The 12,588-nt window shown below is 39.9% G+C and overlaps 2 protein-coding genes across 3 annotated transcripts; one reads left to right on the top strand and one right to left on the bottom strand.

Moving 5' to 3' along the window:
* Window positions 1-141: 141 nt before the first annotated feature.
* Window positions 142-5,462, bottom strand: tfb2m (transcription factor B2, mitochondrial). Of its 2 annotated transcripts, none has more exons than XM_088992768.1 (10): window positions 5,400-5,462; window positions 4,079-4,414; window positions 3,706-3,895; window positions 3,490-3,581; window positions 2,984-3,137; window positions 2,751-2,899; window positions 1,533-1,622; window positions 1,262-1,318; window positions 1,031-1,179; window positions 142-838 (listed from the first exon to the last, which is right to left on the bottom strand). In XM_088992768.1, exons 1-10 carry the CDS (start codon window positions 5,400-5,402, stop codon window positions 649-651), a joined length of 1,410 nt encoding a protein of 469 aa, XP_088848894.1. In that variant the 5' UTR covers window positions 5,403-5,462; the 3' UTR covers window positions 142-648. The 2 variants fall into 2 exon arrangements, with proteins under 2 accessions (XP_088848894.1, XP_088848893.1); XM_088992767.1 differs by lacking the exon at window positions 5,400-5,462 and adding an exon at window positions 4,730-4,899.
* A 418-nt stretch (window positions 5,463-5,880) lies between these two features.
* LOC148900802 (saccharopine dehydrogenase-like oxidoreductase) lies at window positions 5,881-12,527 on the top strand. The gene is made up of 12 exons (XM_088992770.1): window positions 5,881-6,147; window positions 7,349-7,461; window positions 7,853-7,933; window positions 8,688-8,817; window positions 8,923-8,972; window positions 9,047-9,177; window positions 9,681-9,798; window positions 10,961-11,080; window positions 11,161-11,217; window positions 11,331-11,442; window positions 11,553-11,634; window positions 11,806-12,527. Exons 1-12 carry the CDS (start codon window positions 5,949-5,951, stop codon window positions 11,894-11,896), a joined length of 1,284 nt encoding a protein of 427 aa, XP_088848896.1. The 5' UTR covers window positions 5,881-5,948; the 3' UTR covers window positions 11,897-12,527.
* The last annotated feature ends 61 nt before the right edge of the window (window positions 12,528-12,588 follow it).

Here is a 12,588-nt window from a genome sequence, read left to right as displayed (position 1 = left end):
TCTCTCACAGCAGCGACCTTCATGCCATGTCAAAATGGCTACATGAATGCATAAACATAACTCTTCATAATATACATGCTCACGGGGTCAGATTAAATAACAGAACACAGAAAAATAGTGGTATACCTCTATTGCAAAAAATTGTGTAATTAAAACAATTTTATGACAAAAATGTGAGCATGGTACAATGTACATTTAAATGATGTGGCTTGTAAATATTGCTCACAAATTACCACATTGTGACATAGTAGAAAAGTGAAATGTTTAACTAAAAACATACAGGATAGAAAACAATGGATTTTTTTTCAAAAGCTTTTTTAAAATGTGCAACATACAAGCTCTAATACGGTTTCTAAAAGCGATTGGATGAACTAGCATACATGTTAGATTTTAGGGGCCTACCTCAATGTTTACAACCATGAAGGTCAACACACATGAATGTATTTTGCCACATGAGAAAATACAGTTGTGGTCCATTCATCTGCGGTTTACATTTGAGGAGCAATTGTATGCACCTGAGAGTTCCATCGTATATCATTCCAATTGACCTTGTCCGTTTTATACAACCATTGTTATTTATATTTCACTGCTAATAAATTAGACACAAATTTCATAGATGAACATAATTTTGTCAGTTATGCCCACACTTCAGCCCGATCTCTCTGTCCCAATGTTCTCCATGATCTCTTCATAAAGCCAGCTCTGAGCGAAATCCTGGCTCTTCTCCATCAACTGAAACAGCTGAAGATATTGCCTGGGAAAAACTTGACCTGTCATGATATCTTCTGGAAGTCGCATCTCAGCCAACAATTTACTCCCGCTGTCAGGTGACCAAAGACTGAGAAAAAGAAAATTGTAGAAAATGAATATTTATCATAAAACTCTTCATTTGCAAACTTCTTTTATCATTTACATTCAGAAAACACCCACTACACTACACAAACAAAAAACACTGTTTCCCTTACAAGATTCATCGAGATGATATTTAACATTCTTCACATTTGAATGGTGCAAGAGTGTGATTGCTTACTTAAGCTTTTTAATAAGTTTCTCCTTCCTCTTTGCCAAACATTGTTTGACCATCACCAAAAGGGTGGAGGCATTTGCAGGCGTGAGGCCAGCAGAGAACAAATCGGCCCGCGGACGCAGACGAACCAGACACATGTGATCGTTTGGAAGCTGAGAAGTGAAAGTGAAAGAAGGATAATGAAAAAAAGATGTATTCAATTCAGGTTAGTGTATAAATTGAATAGGTCATTACAACGCCTTTGGGTGAAGGTACAGTCTTTTTGGACCCCACAAACGACTCCCAGGGCTCCTGTAAACATCAATGAACAGACTTGACAATTTGTTAAGATATTGAAACAAATTTCAGTCGTGCATACGTATGTGGAGCTTATTTTGTAAGGTACCTTCTGTTAGTAACTTTTAAACCAATAAAAACAAAACTTTTCTAACCACGTAACTACATTCTGTGTCAACAGTTTTTTTAGTCCCGGATACGCTATGATTGGATGAATATTTAATTTTACCTTGTGAAGGAGTTCAATATCACAGGCCATTTGCCAGAAAACACTGAAGGCTTTGTAGTGCCTCATTTGACCGGGAACTGCCACCATAGTCTGACAGAGAAATCATGCAAATACAATTCAAGTCAATGGTTTGTATTGTGCCAGTTGGTTACATTCAGTAAATACTCAGGATGCAAAGCGACCAGTATCGGGCATCGGGTGTACTCATGAAAATTCTACATAATTCGGGCTGACATTCTTTTGAGGCAGGCGTAATGTCACTTTGAGGTGACACTACGAAATGGAAGACATGCAAATTTCCCCATTGTGGGACGAATAAAGGTTTTCTGATTCTGAAGACAAACTCTTTGCCGTGGCTGAATACCAGGTTTTGTGGATGAATGCCCATCCATTTTCTGATCAGCTTTATCCTTACAAGGGGGCTACTGTAGCCTATCCTAGCTCTCTTCAGGCTGGTAACTGAACCAGTTGCCAGCAAATGTCAGGGCATACGTAGCCAAACAAACATTCGTGCTCACACTCACACTCACACCAAGAGACAAATTAGAGTGTGCAATCCCGACGACCATGCATGCTTTTTGGAATCTCAAAGGACATCGGAGTACCTGTAGAAAACTCAGTGAGAACATGCAAACTCCACACAAGAAGGAGTGTTTTCATTAACACACATTATATTAATAATAATAATAATAATAAATTTCATGTATCAGCGCCTTTCAAAACTGTCAAGGACACTTTACAGTCACAGGATATTTTTTCTGCGGGTGAGCAGCGGCGGCCACACGCGCCAGCGTTCACTCAACCCATAAGTGACAAAGTAAAATAAACAAACAAAAAAATTACAAATAATATGACAACACAAAGACACAGAGAGTCATTCATTCTTTAGCACTTTCTGTACCCTCTTTGTGACATTGTGATTGTGATAATCATTACACAGTTTGAATGAATCATTTTGTTATGTCATATGGGACTTATTCAGTTAGTCTTGTGCGTACAAGAAAAGTTTTGATTTTAGAATTAGATTATTTTATTGATTTAAATCAACCCTTTGCCATTTAATTGGCTGACATCCTGGCATTTTCTAGTACTATACTAGTACCCTGTATCAAGCACTTAAATGTAAATCTGTTGCGCAGTCAGAAAAAAAAATGTGGTTTTGGTGAATCCTTAGTAAATACTCATTCCAGTATTGAAGTATGGTAGGAATCCTCTTACCATATACTCACGCTCACTCATAAAGAAGTTGAGCTCTATTCTTCCATATCTGTAAATGGACAGCCGTTCAAACAGAGCATAGACTAATTTCAGCAGGGTTGGACGCTCATTATGCCGTGTCAGAATGGCCACAACTTTCACTGGAAACTCTAAAGAGATACAAATAAATATGAATACAATATAACCTGGATAATACAACAAAAGTTTCGGAGTTGTCGAAATGTTTGTTTCACCATCCAACCAGTTGGTTTCTGTGATTCCCAGGTCGGTGAATAGTTTGTCGGTGAACATAAAGTGTGGCTTGTAGCTTCCTCCCCAGACAGGGTCTAATCTGAAGAAGTCACAATGAACCACTTGCAGCTGACCGTCAAGGAGGCTTTCCAATACCTAGAGTGATGGAAAATCATTTAATTCACCTGCGTGTGAAGACTGCCTTCCTCAGCAGTGCACCATCAAATGTTCTTTAGTGCAACCTCCAATGTTGAACACCACAACGGTGTTTCAGAGTTGAGTTAGGGAAGGGGGTATCGTTTTACAGGTGTTATGGTGACAGCTAGGAATAATACAATGTTAGCTAGAATTTTGCTTTCGTGGCCACTGACGGTTTTAAAACAAGAAAAACGTTGAAGTCAACCGTCATCATATAACACAACTTTGGAGGTTGCACTGTACATCCACAGTGCATTCATTATTCAAGCAAGAAGTGTAAATTGTGAAGCTCTTTGTGGATGTTTCTTACCTGCAATTCCTTCAAGAAAGGTTTCTCTGTTTCAAGAGCCACAACTCGTTGAGCTCCAGCATTGAGCAGGGTCTTCGTCAACACCCCAGGACCTATGTCCGACAAATAAACAAATGGAATGAATATTTCCATTCCACAAAAACAATATGGGTGTGCTAAACATCAACTTGCAAAAGTACCTGAATTTATTTTTAATTTTACTGACAAAGAACATACCTGGGTTACATTCAAAGAAAACAGTCTTGGCGTTCTGAAGGTCAGGTCCCAGATGCTGCACTACCAGTTTAGCCAACTCTGGGTCCACGATGAAGCGTTTGGAGTTTCTACAGGTGCGAGCTTGACGTACATTGTCCTCAACTTCACCAATGTCCAGGAAATCATAAAAGCACATCGGACGAAATTGACCCTGAGAAAGATGAACAAAAATGTGAGTTAAATTCATTTGAGTACTCCAATGCTGAGCGTAATAGCAAGCATGTGAACACTACGGTGAGAGTAAGTCATCTAAATACAATGTTCAAGTGTTTTGAACAGGACGGAGCCCTTTGAAGAAAAAAAACAATGTTTGGAAACAAAAGAAAACACCTACCTTCATTGCAACAGCTGACAGGTTCCTGTGTGTGAGTGCTGAGGAGGTAGGTACTCTTTCTACATGAGGGTGCTGGGAGTTTGTACCAAGCGTTGATCGACCAGGCCCAGGAGATAGAGAATCAAGGCTGTAGGTTCTTCTGTGAAACATAGGGAGCCAGGGCACTCTCGGCGCCACCAACATTGTCCTCCGTAAACAGGAGTGACTTGTGATGTCCAGACAGCAAAAGGGGCGTGAGGCCAGCTCGAACAGCCGACAGGCGTGAGTGGACATGTTGGACCGACAGACTGCCATCGGAGCTGAAATGGAATTCAAAAGGCCTGGACAGGTCTTTGTCTAAACAGAATTGAGGAAATAAAATACATAATTTAATAGATGGGTATGTTTCCCAAATCTTAAATTGCAGTACAGTTTTTACATTGGCCATGCGAGCACGTGGGAAAGCAAACGTTGACATCACGTCATATCTACAAATTAGTTATTTAGCTTTTTGCTTTTAAAAATCTAAACCCACGTTTATTAAATGGAATTTTTCCACACCCAAAAAAATGCTTAGGGATGAGGCTGACAAAGTTAGCACATATGCTAACTGTACGCTTCGATCGTTACCCAACCAGATACTTGGCTGTCAGCACAGAAAACATACTCTACCTCAATGTAGCACTTCTCTGATATGTTCAATTGTAGGAAAGGCCACCTTTCAAAATCTTTCAGTGTCGCCCGTTTGCCCGTAAACCCCGTGACATTGAGCTCTATGCATTCTGACCCCACATTTGTTGTCAGAGAAATCGCTCGTGGTGTTGCAGTCGCATAATTTGACGTCATTGATACAGCCAAATTGTTCCGGGCACTTTGACGGAAGACTTTAGTGGGGAGGTCGGATCCACACCAGTTTAAAGACAACACCGCTAACTTGTATACCATTATAAACTTATACCATATAAGTTTATAATGTTGTCTAATCAGTACTGTTCCTCTATGTAATTGTCTGTATTGTGATATGACGGGGCCGGGGGTGAACTGTCGGCTACGTTATTAACAAACAAAACGCCATATTTTAAGAACAATTGTAAATTATTTGAAAATATGTGCTTATTGTTTTTCCAGTTTCTTTGCTACCGCCAATGGATTTTAGATTTTGTTGTGCACAAAAAATAAAAATGTGCGTCAACGCCGCCGCCATGTTTAATGTGGCTCAGTCGCGGATGCGGTCATTTCAAAATGCTTAGCAAGTCTTCATTCGCCGTCGCATGTTCGTGGTGTAGCCCGCGTTTGATATTGGGAACAATTAGAGATTTATTCTGGAAAATTGGGATTTCACCATATCGGAGAAGAGTTTCTCGGACTGAGTCGGAAGTTCCTCCAGTCCGCTAGCGTGGTGGGCGGATAGAAACAAATCCGTATCGATGCTGTAGTCGATATTGTCGATTGCAGCCGGAAATAAACAACTTCCCAGCTGGTTTACTGTACGTTTTATGATGCTAATCTAAAAGGCACGTGTTATATATTGTCTATTTTACTGTCAATGTATCTTGTATTTTATCTTTAAGATTAATGCGTCCCAAGTGAGGCTCAGAGCATTTCCCAAATCATTTCCTGGTCCAACCTACTAATAATATATACGAAAACAATTACAAGACCAGGCCATCAATATTTATTTAAAATAGTATGAATTCAATTTCTTATTCAGGATTCATCTGAATCACTCATAATATTGGTATCGTTATCACGATACTGTTAATGGTTACGTTTACTTGGTGTCAGATCGACAATAAATATGCACAGACGCACACCAGTTTCTCACTCTTCTTCCGGGTAGATAACTGCAGTCAGGTGTTGCCGTCCTCCTCTGCGATTTACTGCTGTCATCATGGCGAATGTTCTCACATCATCCAGCAGACCTTACCATTTGGTGATCTTCGGAGCCTCCGGTTTCACGGGACAGTTTGTGGTGGAGGAGGTAGCCCGGACGGCGTCTGAGGGTCCACGAGGGAACCTGAATTGGGCCGTAGCTGGAAGGAGCAGGCAGAAGTTGGAACAAGTTTTGGAGCAAGCTGCCTCTGTCCTCTGTATGTATCGGGGTTACTTTAGTGGCTTTCAGAACGTATTCCTGTTTTTATTTTATTGGCGTGTAGTTGCTGAGTATTGCCTTTTTGCTTGACTAAATACAGTAAAACATTGAATGACCATTCGATTGGCATTCTAAGACTTATCTGATTTCACCTTTATTCAAGTCTACTGATAACTGAATTGGTAATTTGGACCTTCGCTGCTGAACTCCAAAGTACAACGCCCGCTAACAATGCAAATCGCTGATATTCAACACAAATTTTGCGACGCATGTGCAAAAGGGTATTTTTGGAACATGATCTGCAATGCCTAGGTTGGAACGTGATGCAAAACGCGAATCAAGTACAGGTATGTGAATAATTTTCCAGGTCCACAGTGGTTTCCATGTAACATTCTAAAATTGGAAAGTTAAGCCCATCGCTAGATTAAAACCGGGGAACATTTCTGTGTCCATGGCAGAGGATTAGATGGGCATGGTTTGATCGTCTCTTTCATCCCCTCCTCACCCACATTTGTCTTTGTCTTTTGGGAGTGTACAACAGCTGATGGAACATACCAGGTCCAATCTTGAATTTCAATGAACAGCAAAGAGAAGTGATGGGGTTTCAACCCAGTCACTTTTATGCATTACATCCCGTTGAGCCCCCATGCAGTTTATCAAAATCAAAAAGTGTCCAATATGTTTTTTTTTTTTCAATTGGAAAGAGGTCCCAGGACCCCCCCGCCACCCAAATGAGGAATAAGCGGTACGGACAATGGATGGATGGAAATTGTGGCTGTTGTTAATTCCATTTTTGATCCAAGGCAGATGGATATGTTAAAGTATTAATTTTTCAAGAACACTGAAACAGCGATCTTTCTTCTTTAAGATCCTTGTACAACGCGTTATTGGTGGTGTTTTGTCTTAAGTACTCTATAAATGCAGTTCAGATTTTTTCTTTTAAGTTAATGTATTTCACATTGTGCGCAGTGAATCAGTTGAAACACTAAACTGAAATAAATCAGTTTTTCCATGACGTTCTGTTTAACTGAGAAGCACCTGTGCGAGAAAGATTTTGGTTTCCTCAACTGAATCTTCCCCTCTTTTAAAGTGGTGGTAAATTGGGGGAAATCATGCCAGCATACTCTGAGGTTTGCGAACAATTGATGTCCTGGTCACTTTTCATGTTGGATTCCACTGAAGCTCTTCTCGCATTGCAGCAAAGCCCGACCTAAGGACCCAAGTGGACATCATTATTGCAGATGTAGAGGAACCTGACTCTCTGGCAGCCATGTGCAAGCAGGCTGTCATTGTTCTCAACTGTGTGGGACCTGTAAGTAGAACACCTCTTTTTTTAATGAAGCGAGAGTTTGCTGAGTCTAGTGACGCGTACATTTGGAGCCAACATTTACATTATTATTCCCTTGTGACTGTTGACCCCCCCCCCTTCCTCTGACCATCTCACACACTGCAGTATTCATTTATACAATGAAAGCCACAGTCTGATAGCGCACAAAAATGTGTTGTGTCCAGCAATGCTGCTTTGCATCTAGTAACTTATTCAGGTTCTTTTTTCCAAACAGAAATCTGCCCAATTACTCACAACTGTTTACCCGATCAGTAACTAAACCGGGACATGAAATATACCACGTAAAAGAAAATTATTTATTTGATTGAGGGATAGCTGTAATATTTTCCGCATCGATTTGTCTTTGTGTTAACAGTACCGGTTCTTTGGTGAGCCAGTGGTTAAAGCCTGTGTGGAAAATGGTGCTCATCACCTTGACATCTCTGGAGAACCTCAGGTACGTGTGGAGTTGAGATATTACCGAACCAATGGATAACATCATGCATAGGCCTGCTGAATCAAAAGACTTCTATGCTCAAATTAAATTTAATACTGCAAATCACTAGACTATGTGATTATGAATAAGTTAAACATTTCCCGTCATTCTGCAAAGGAAGACAAGTGCTCAGAAGATATGATAAAAGGAGAAAACCTTGATTTATCTCACAATGGAGAAATTCGCATTTTAAAGCAGCAAAATTTGGAGGGGAGAAAGTTGAAAAAGAAATGGAGCGTTTCATTTTATCTATCCGTAAAGAAACTCGCTGTTTTCCAATTTTACGTCACATTTTAATTTTGCAATTAGAATTTTGTCAGTGTGTTTTGCTAAAAGCCTTTTCTACATTTCTTAATTCGAAATTCAAACCATATATTTTGACATTCAAGTAAAAACATGGCAACTATCATGTGGTGCATTACATATTGATTTATATAGCGCTTTAACAACAGCTGAAGCTGTAACACAGCACTTAACATGGACAACTATCATGTACAGAAAATAAAGCAGTCACAAAGATAGTAGATATTATATAAAGATAGATGTGTTGAATGTTTTGTTTGTTTTTTAAAATACACACAGGATATGACGGACTGACTATTCTCATGAGGTGCTCTACTCAATATCCTGTGACTGTAAAGTGTCCTTGAGAGTTTTGAAAGGCGCTTATAAATGAAATGTATTATTATTATTACTGTTTTGTGTTTGTGTGCAGTTTTTGGAGGGCATGCAACTGAACTACCATAATCTGGCGGCTGAAAAGGGCGTGTACATCATCGGAAGCTGCGGATTTGACTCCATACCTGCTGACATGGGGGTCCTGTACACCAAAGAGCAGTTCAAGGGTACACGGATATTCTTGCATTTTTGCATGATTCCAACCAACTGTTGAACTCTACTTTAAATTTTCTTTCTCCCAAATTACCAATATTTTGTCATGTCGTCTTCAGGTACTCTCACTGCATTGGAGAGCTTCCTGACTGTCGATTCTGGTCCGGATGTAAGTGAAAAGATTCCAGATGTTGAGGAAGATTTACTTCATGTGACTGAATGTGTTTCGTCGTCTCCCAACAGGGAGGATGCATCCATGATGGCACCTGGCAGTCCGCCATCTATGGCTTTGCAGACAGCCAAAATCTTCAGAGTCTTCGCCGGAGGTTTAACCATAAACCGTTGCCTTCCGTTGGCACCAAGCTGAAACGCAGGTATTGTATCTTTTTCAGCTCCGTTTTTGAAGCTTTACAAAACTTACTGTAGTTTATCTACCATGTGCCTACCATTATTTATTTTTTTATAGTGTAGAAATATGTGATGTCATCACATGTAGTAAAAGAGAGCCATATTTGCCCTCTATTTAATGCTGAGTAAACAGCAAAATGAACAAACACAATGGCCCCACTCATTCCGGAGCTGCTGTCAATCACAGCTAACGCCCAGACACTCGCATGCTGACTCTCCATCGTTCGAGTTAATAAACCTCCTGACCCGCAGCATTCGAACGGGGCTTTTATCAAGTTATTTTTTTTTTTTATTTTGGCAAAAGGCTCAGGACTAATTCCCCTTAAAAATCTTGTAATCACAGTTGAATACTGTACTGAATTACATACAGTACATGTATGTTTTTGATTTGAGGAAGTTGATAAACAGTGGTTTAAAAAATTAAAATGTGTTGGAGAATTAAAGCTGAACTGAACGGTGTCTTTTGTAGGGGTACGCTGTTCCACAGTAACGAGATCCAGCAGTACACAGTGCCCTTCATGGGTTCTGATCCGTCTGTCGTCAAGCGAACACAGCGGTTCCTGGTGGAAGAAAATCAAGACACTCCAGTTAGTGTTTGTAAAAAAATAAATAATTGCAATCCCTTCCCATTTGACATAATAGGAAATTGCATCAGTCTATCACCTTCATAAAAACTTTGTTCAGTGCACAAATAATGTGTTAAAGAACAACCGACACAATTTTTTTTTTGTTTCCTAACTGACATCAGAACAACCTTTTATAGCATCTAAAATACCCAAAACACACAGGCTGATATTTTAGTCAAATGCAAAACACCAATAAAAATGAGTTTGTGTTCCAAAACTATGTAGTACTTCAAAATGACCTCGGAGATGTTGAATTTCAGAAGGTCCCGCCCCCTTGTTCGTGACATCACGCCAGGACGTCTTGCCTTGCTCTAGAATCAAAACAATGACTTCAGATTCGGAGAAGATGCTTTCTTGTTAATCATCCAGTTATGAATATGATTCAAATAGTTCTGAAGAGGAAAGCATAAATGTTTGCAATCGATTAAAGTCCTTCCGTATCAATCCGAGCCGTCAGGACTCCAATGTAGCGTCCCAGAATATGCACAAGATGGCGCCCAATCTCCATTGCAAATGCGCTGATTTTCTGCTGGGAATTTGTGTCAACTAGTATCAAATAGTAGTCTTGGTGCAACACACAACGATTCACCATCTCATTATTTATGTGTTTTCCTTCTAATCTCGCCATCAACACAAAGTTTTCAGACCAAACAAAGTACCGCAAAATGCATTGTGTGTCGTTTTCTCGGTCAGGGGCGTTCCTGACGTGACGTCACATCAGGAATCGTCACCCACTCGAAAACAAGACTTGCTGAATATTCAGCACGGGTCTTAAAACGTAAAATATAGCTATATGCGGTGGAATCTTTGTAAAATACACTCAGTAGAAGTCATTTTAAGTGATTTTACAAATTATGGACACAACTTGTCCGGCGGCGTTGGTTGTCCTTGAAGTAACATTTTCATATTTTTAATTGCCATGTCGGTGTAAGAATGGCTTACTAAAGGCGTGATGTGAGAATTCACTCATAATATTGTATTGAGCGGCCAGGACAGAAATATGTATGTTGCTTCAACTATTGCTCGCCTTGTAGGTGGCATAAAAAATGGGTATCAAATTTTGGGGTTTGTGTGTGAAGGCATACGATTTTCCAACATGAATCCACTAAACACTCTGCTCCAGGTGCAGTATGGAGCCTATGCAGGCATTGGTGGTATTGGTAATGTCATCAAATTGATGTTTGCCGGCATGATGTTCTGGTTCTTGGTCAAGTTCACTTTTGGACGAAACCTTCTTGTCAAGGTAAAGTGACAAATATGGGAATTTTATACAGAACTCAAGTGTTTGTATTTGTATGCTTAATGTTTTATGTTGCTTCCCAGCACCCAGAATTCTTCTCTTTTGGACTCTTCACCAAGGCTGGTCCAACTCGGAAACAGGTGAACTACCAGGCTGAAAGAACAGAGACGAAAATTATTGTAGAATTAAATCATAGCTCTATTCTATTTCTATTCGAATTCTAAATAACATATGTACTGTTTATGCACTTCAGATGGAATCGTCCTCATTCCGATTTGCTTTCTATGGAGTGGGTTACACAGAGGGTCTGGATCCCACCCAAGGGAAACCTAATGGCAAGATTTGCACCCTGGTTCAAGGACCGGGTAAGCGATACCATTTGTTTAAAATCTATGAGAAAGGCAGGTTTAAAAAGAATCACAAAGCTCTCAATCTTTTAGACGCATTGATTAATGTTTGTTTTCTCCCTTTTTAGAATGTGGCTATGTGGCCACACCCATTGCTTTCGTGCAGGCAGCTCTGACAATCCTCAACGAATCAACAGTCTTGCCCAAGAGGTGAGTCATCAACCTGAAAAATTGCAGTCTGACAAGTTTACTTTTGAACTTTATCCCCCCCCCCCCCCCCGATATAATGATCCATAGGTATTGAACCAATCTGAGCACAGTTGTTTTATATTTATGCCCTGGGAGTTTGCTAAGAAAAATTGTTTCCCCCTGCTTCACCAGTGGAGGAGTATATACACCAGGAGCTGCATTTGCAAAAACCACTCTGATCAAGCGCCTCGACAAGCATGGGATCCAGTTCTCCGTCATCTAATAAGGTTCCTTGCACAAACAACAATATGCTCTGCAGTGTACTTGAAGCGTTGCAGAATAACAGCTTGAATGTTTCCAATTCAGGAAAGCTCCGTCAAAATTGACAAATTACGTTCCAACAACGCTCTTGTAACAATATTTTTTTTTACCTGTTTTTCTGCAGAATGCAACATTAATAACTCGCCAATTGCAATGATCGGCACTTAGGCTGATCAATTACAGGCATGCTTTTTAGATACAATCCAGCATTTTCTTCTCATACAATCAGCATTACTTTTAAACATGACAGCTTTATAAGCACTGGGAAAGCAGTTTGTGTGCTATAGAGAATATCGGCCTTGTGTGTGTCTGTATGCAAACTTTTTTGAATGCATTTATTTTTTGGTAGATAATCACCATAGTTATCTTCTCCAAATATGTGCTCATAAGAATGTTAATTAGTGCACAAACTGAAATATTCCTATGCAACGTATATGTTGCTTTGTGGCCTGAAATGATGTCAAAGAGCGTGTTGATCTTACTTCAGACACGTTTGCATTCAAATGTGAGTGAAGTTTGCAGATAGTGGGTATCGTGTGTGTTTGTGATACATTTTGCTGTGTGCTAAAAATAAAGCCATCTTCTCAAACAGATGTCTTGTGGCATTCATAAGTTATGACTGTTCTCGGAAGCATTTCACCAGTATGTACAGTA

Source organism: Hippocampus bargibanti, linkage group LG03 (assembly GCF_051943395.1).
Source record: "Hippocampus bargibanti isolate YZ-2025 linkage group LG03, ASM5194339v1, whole genome shotgun sequence".
Classification (NCBI taxonomy): domain Eukaryota; kingdom Metazoa; phylum Chordata; class Actinopteri; order Syngnathiformes; family Syngnathidae; genus Hippocampus; species Hippocampus bargibanti.
This window is presented reverse-complemented; position numbering and strand designations above follow the sequence as displayed.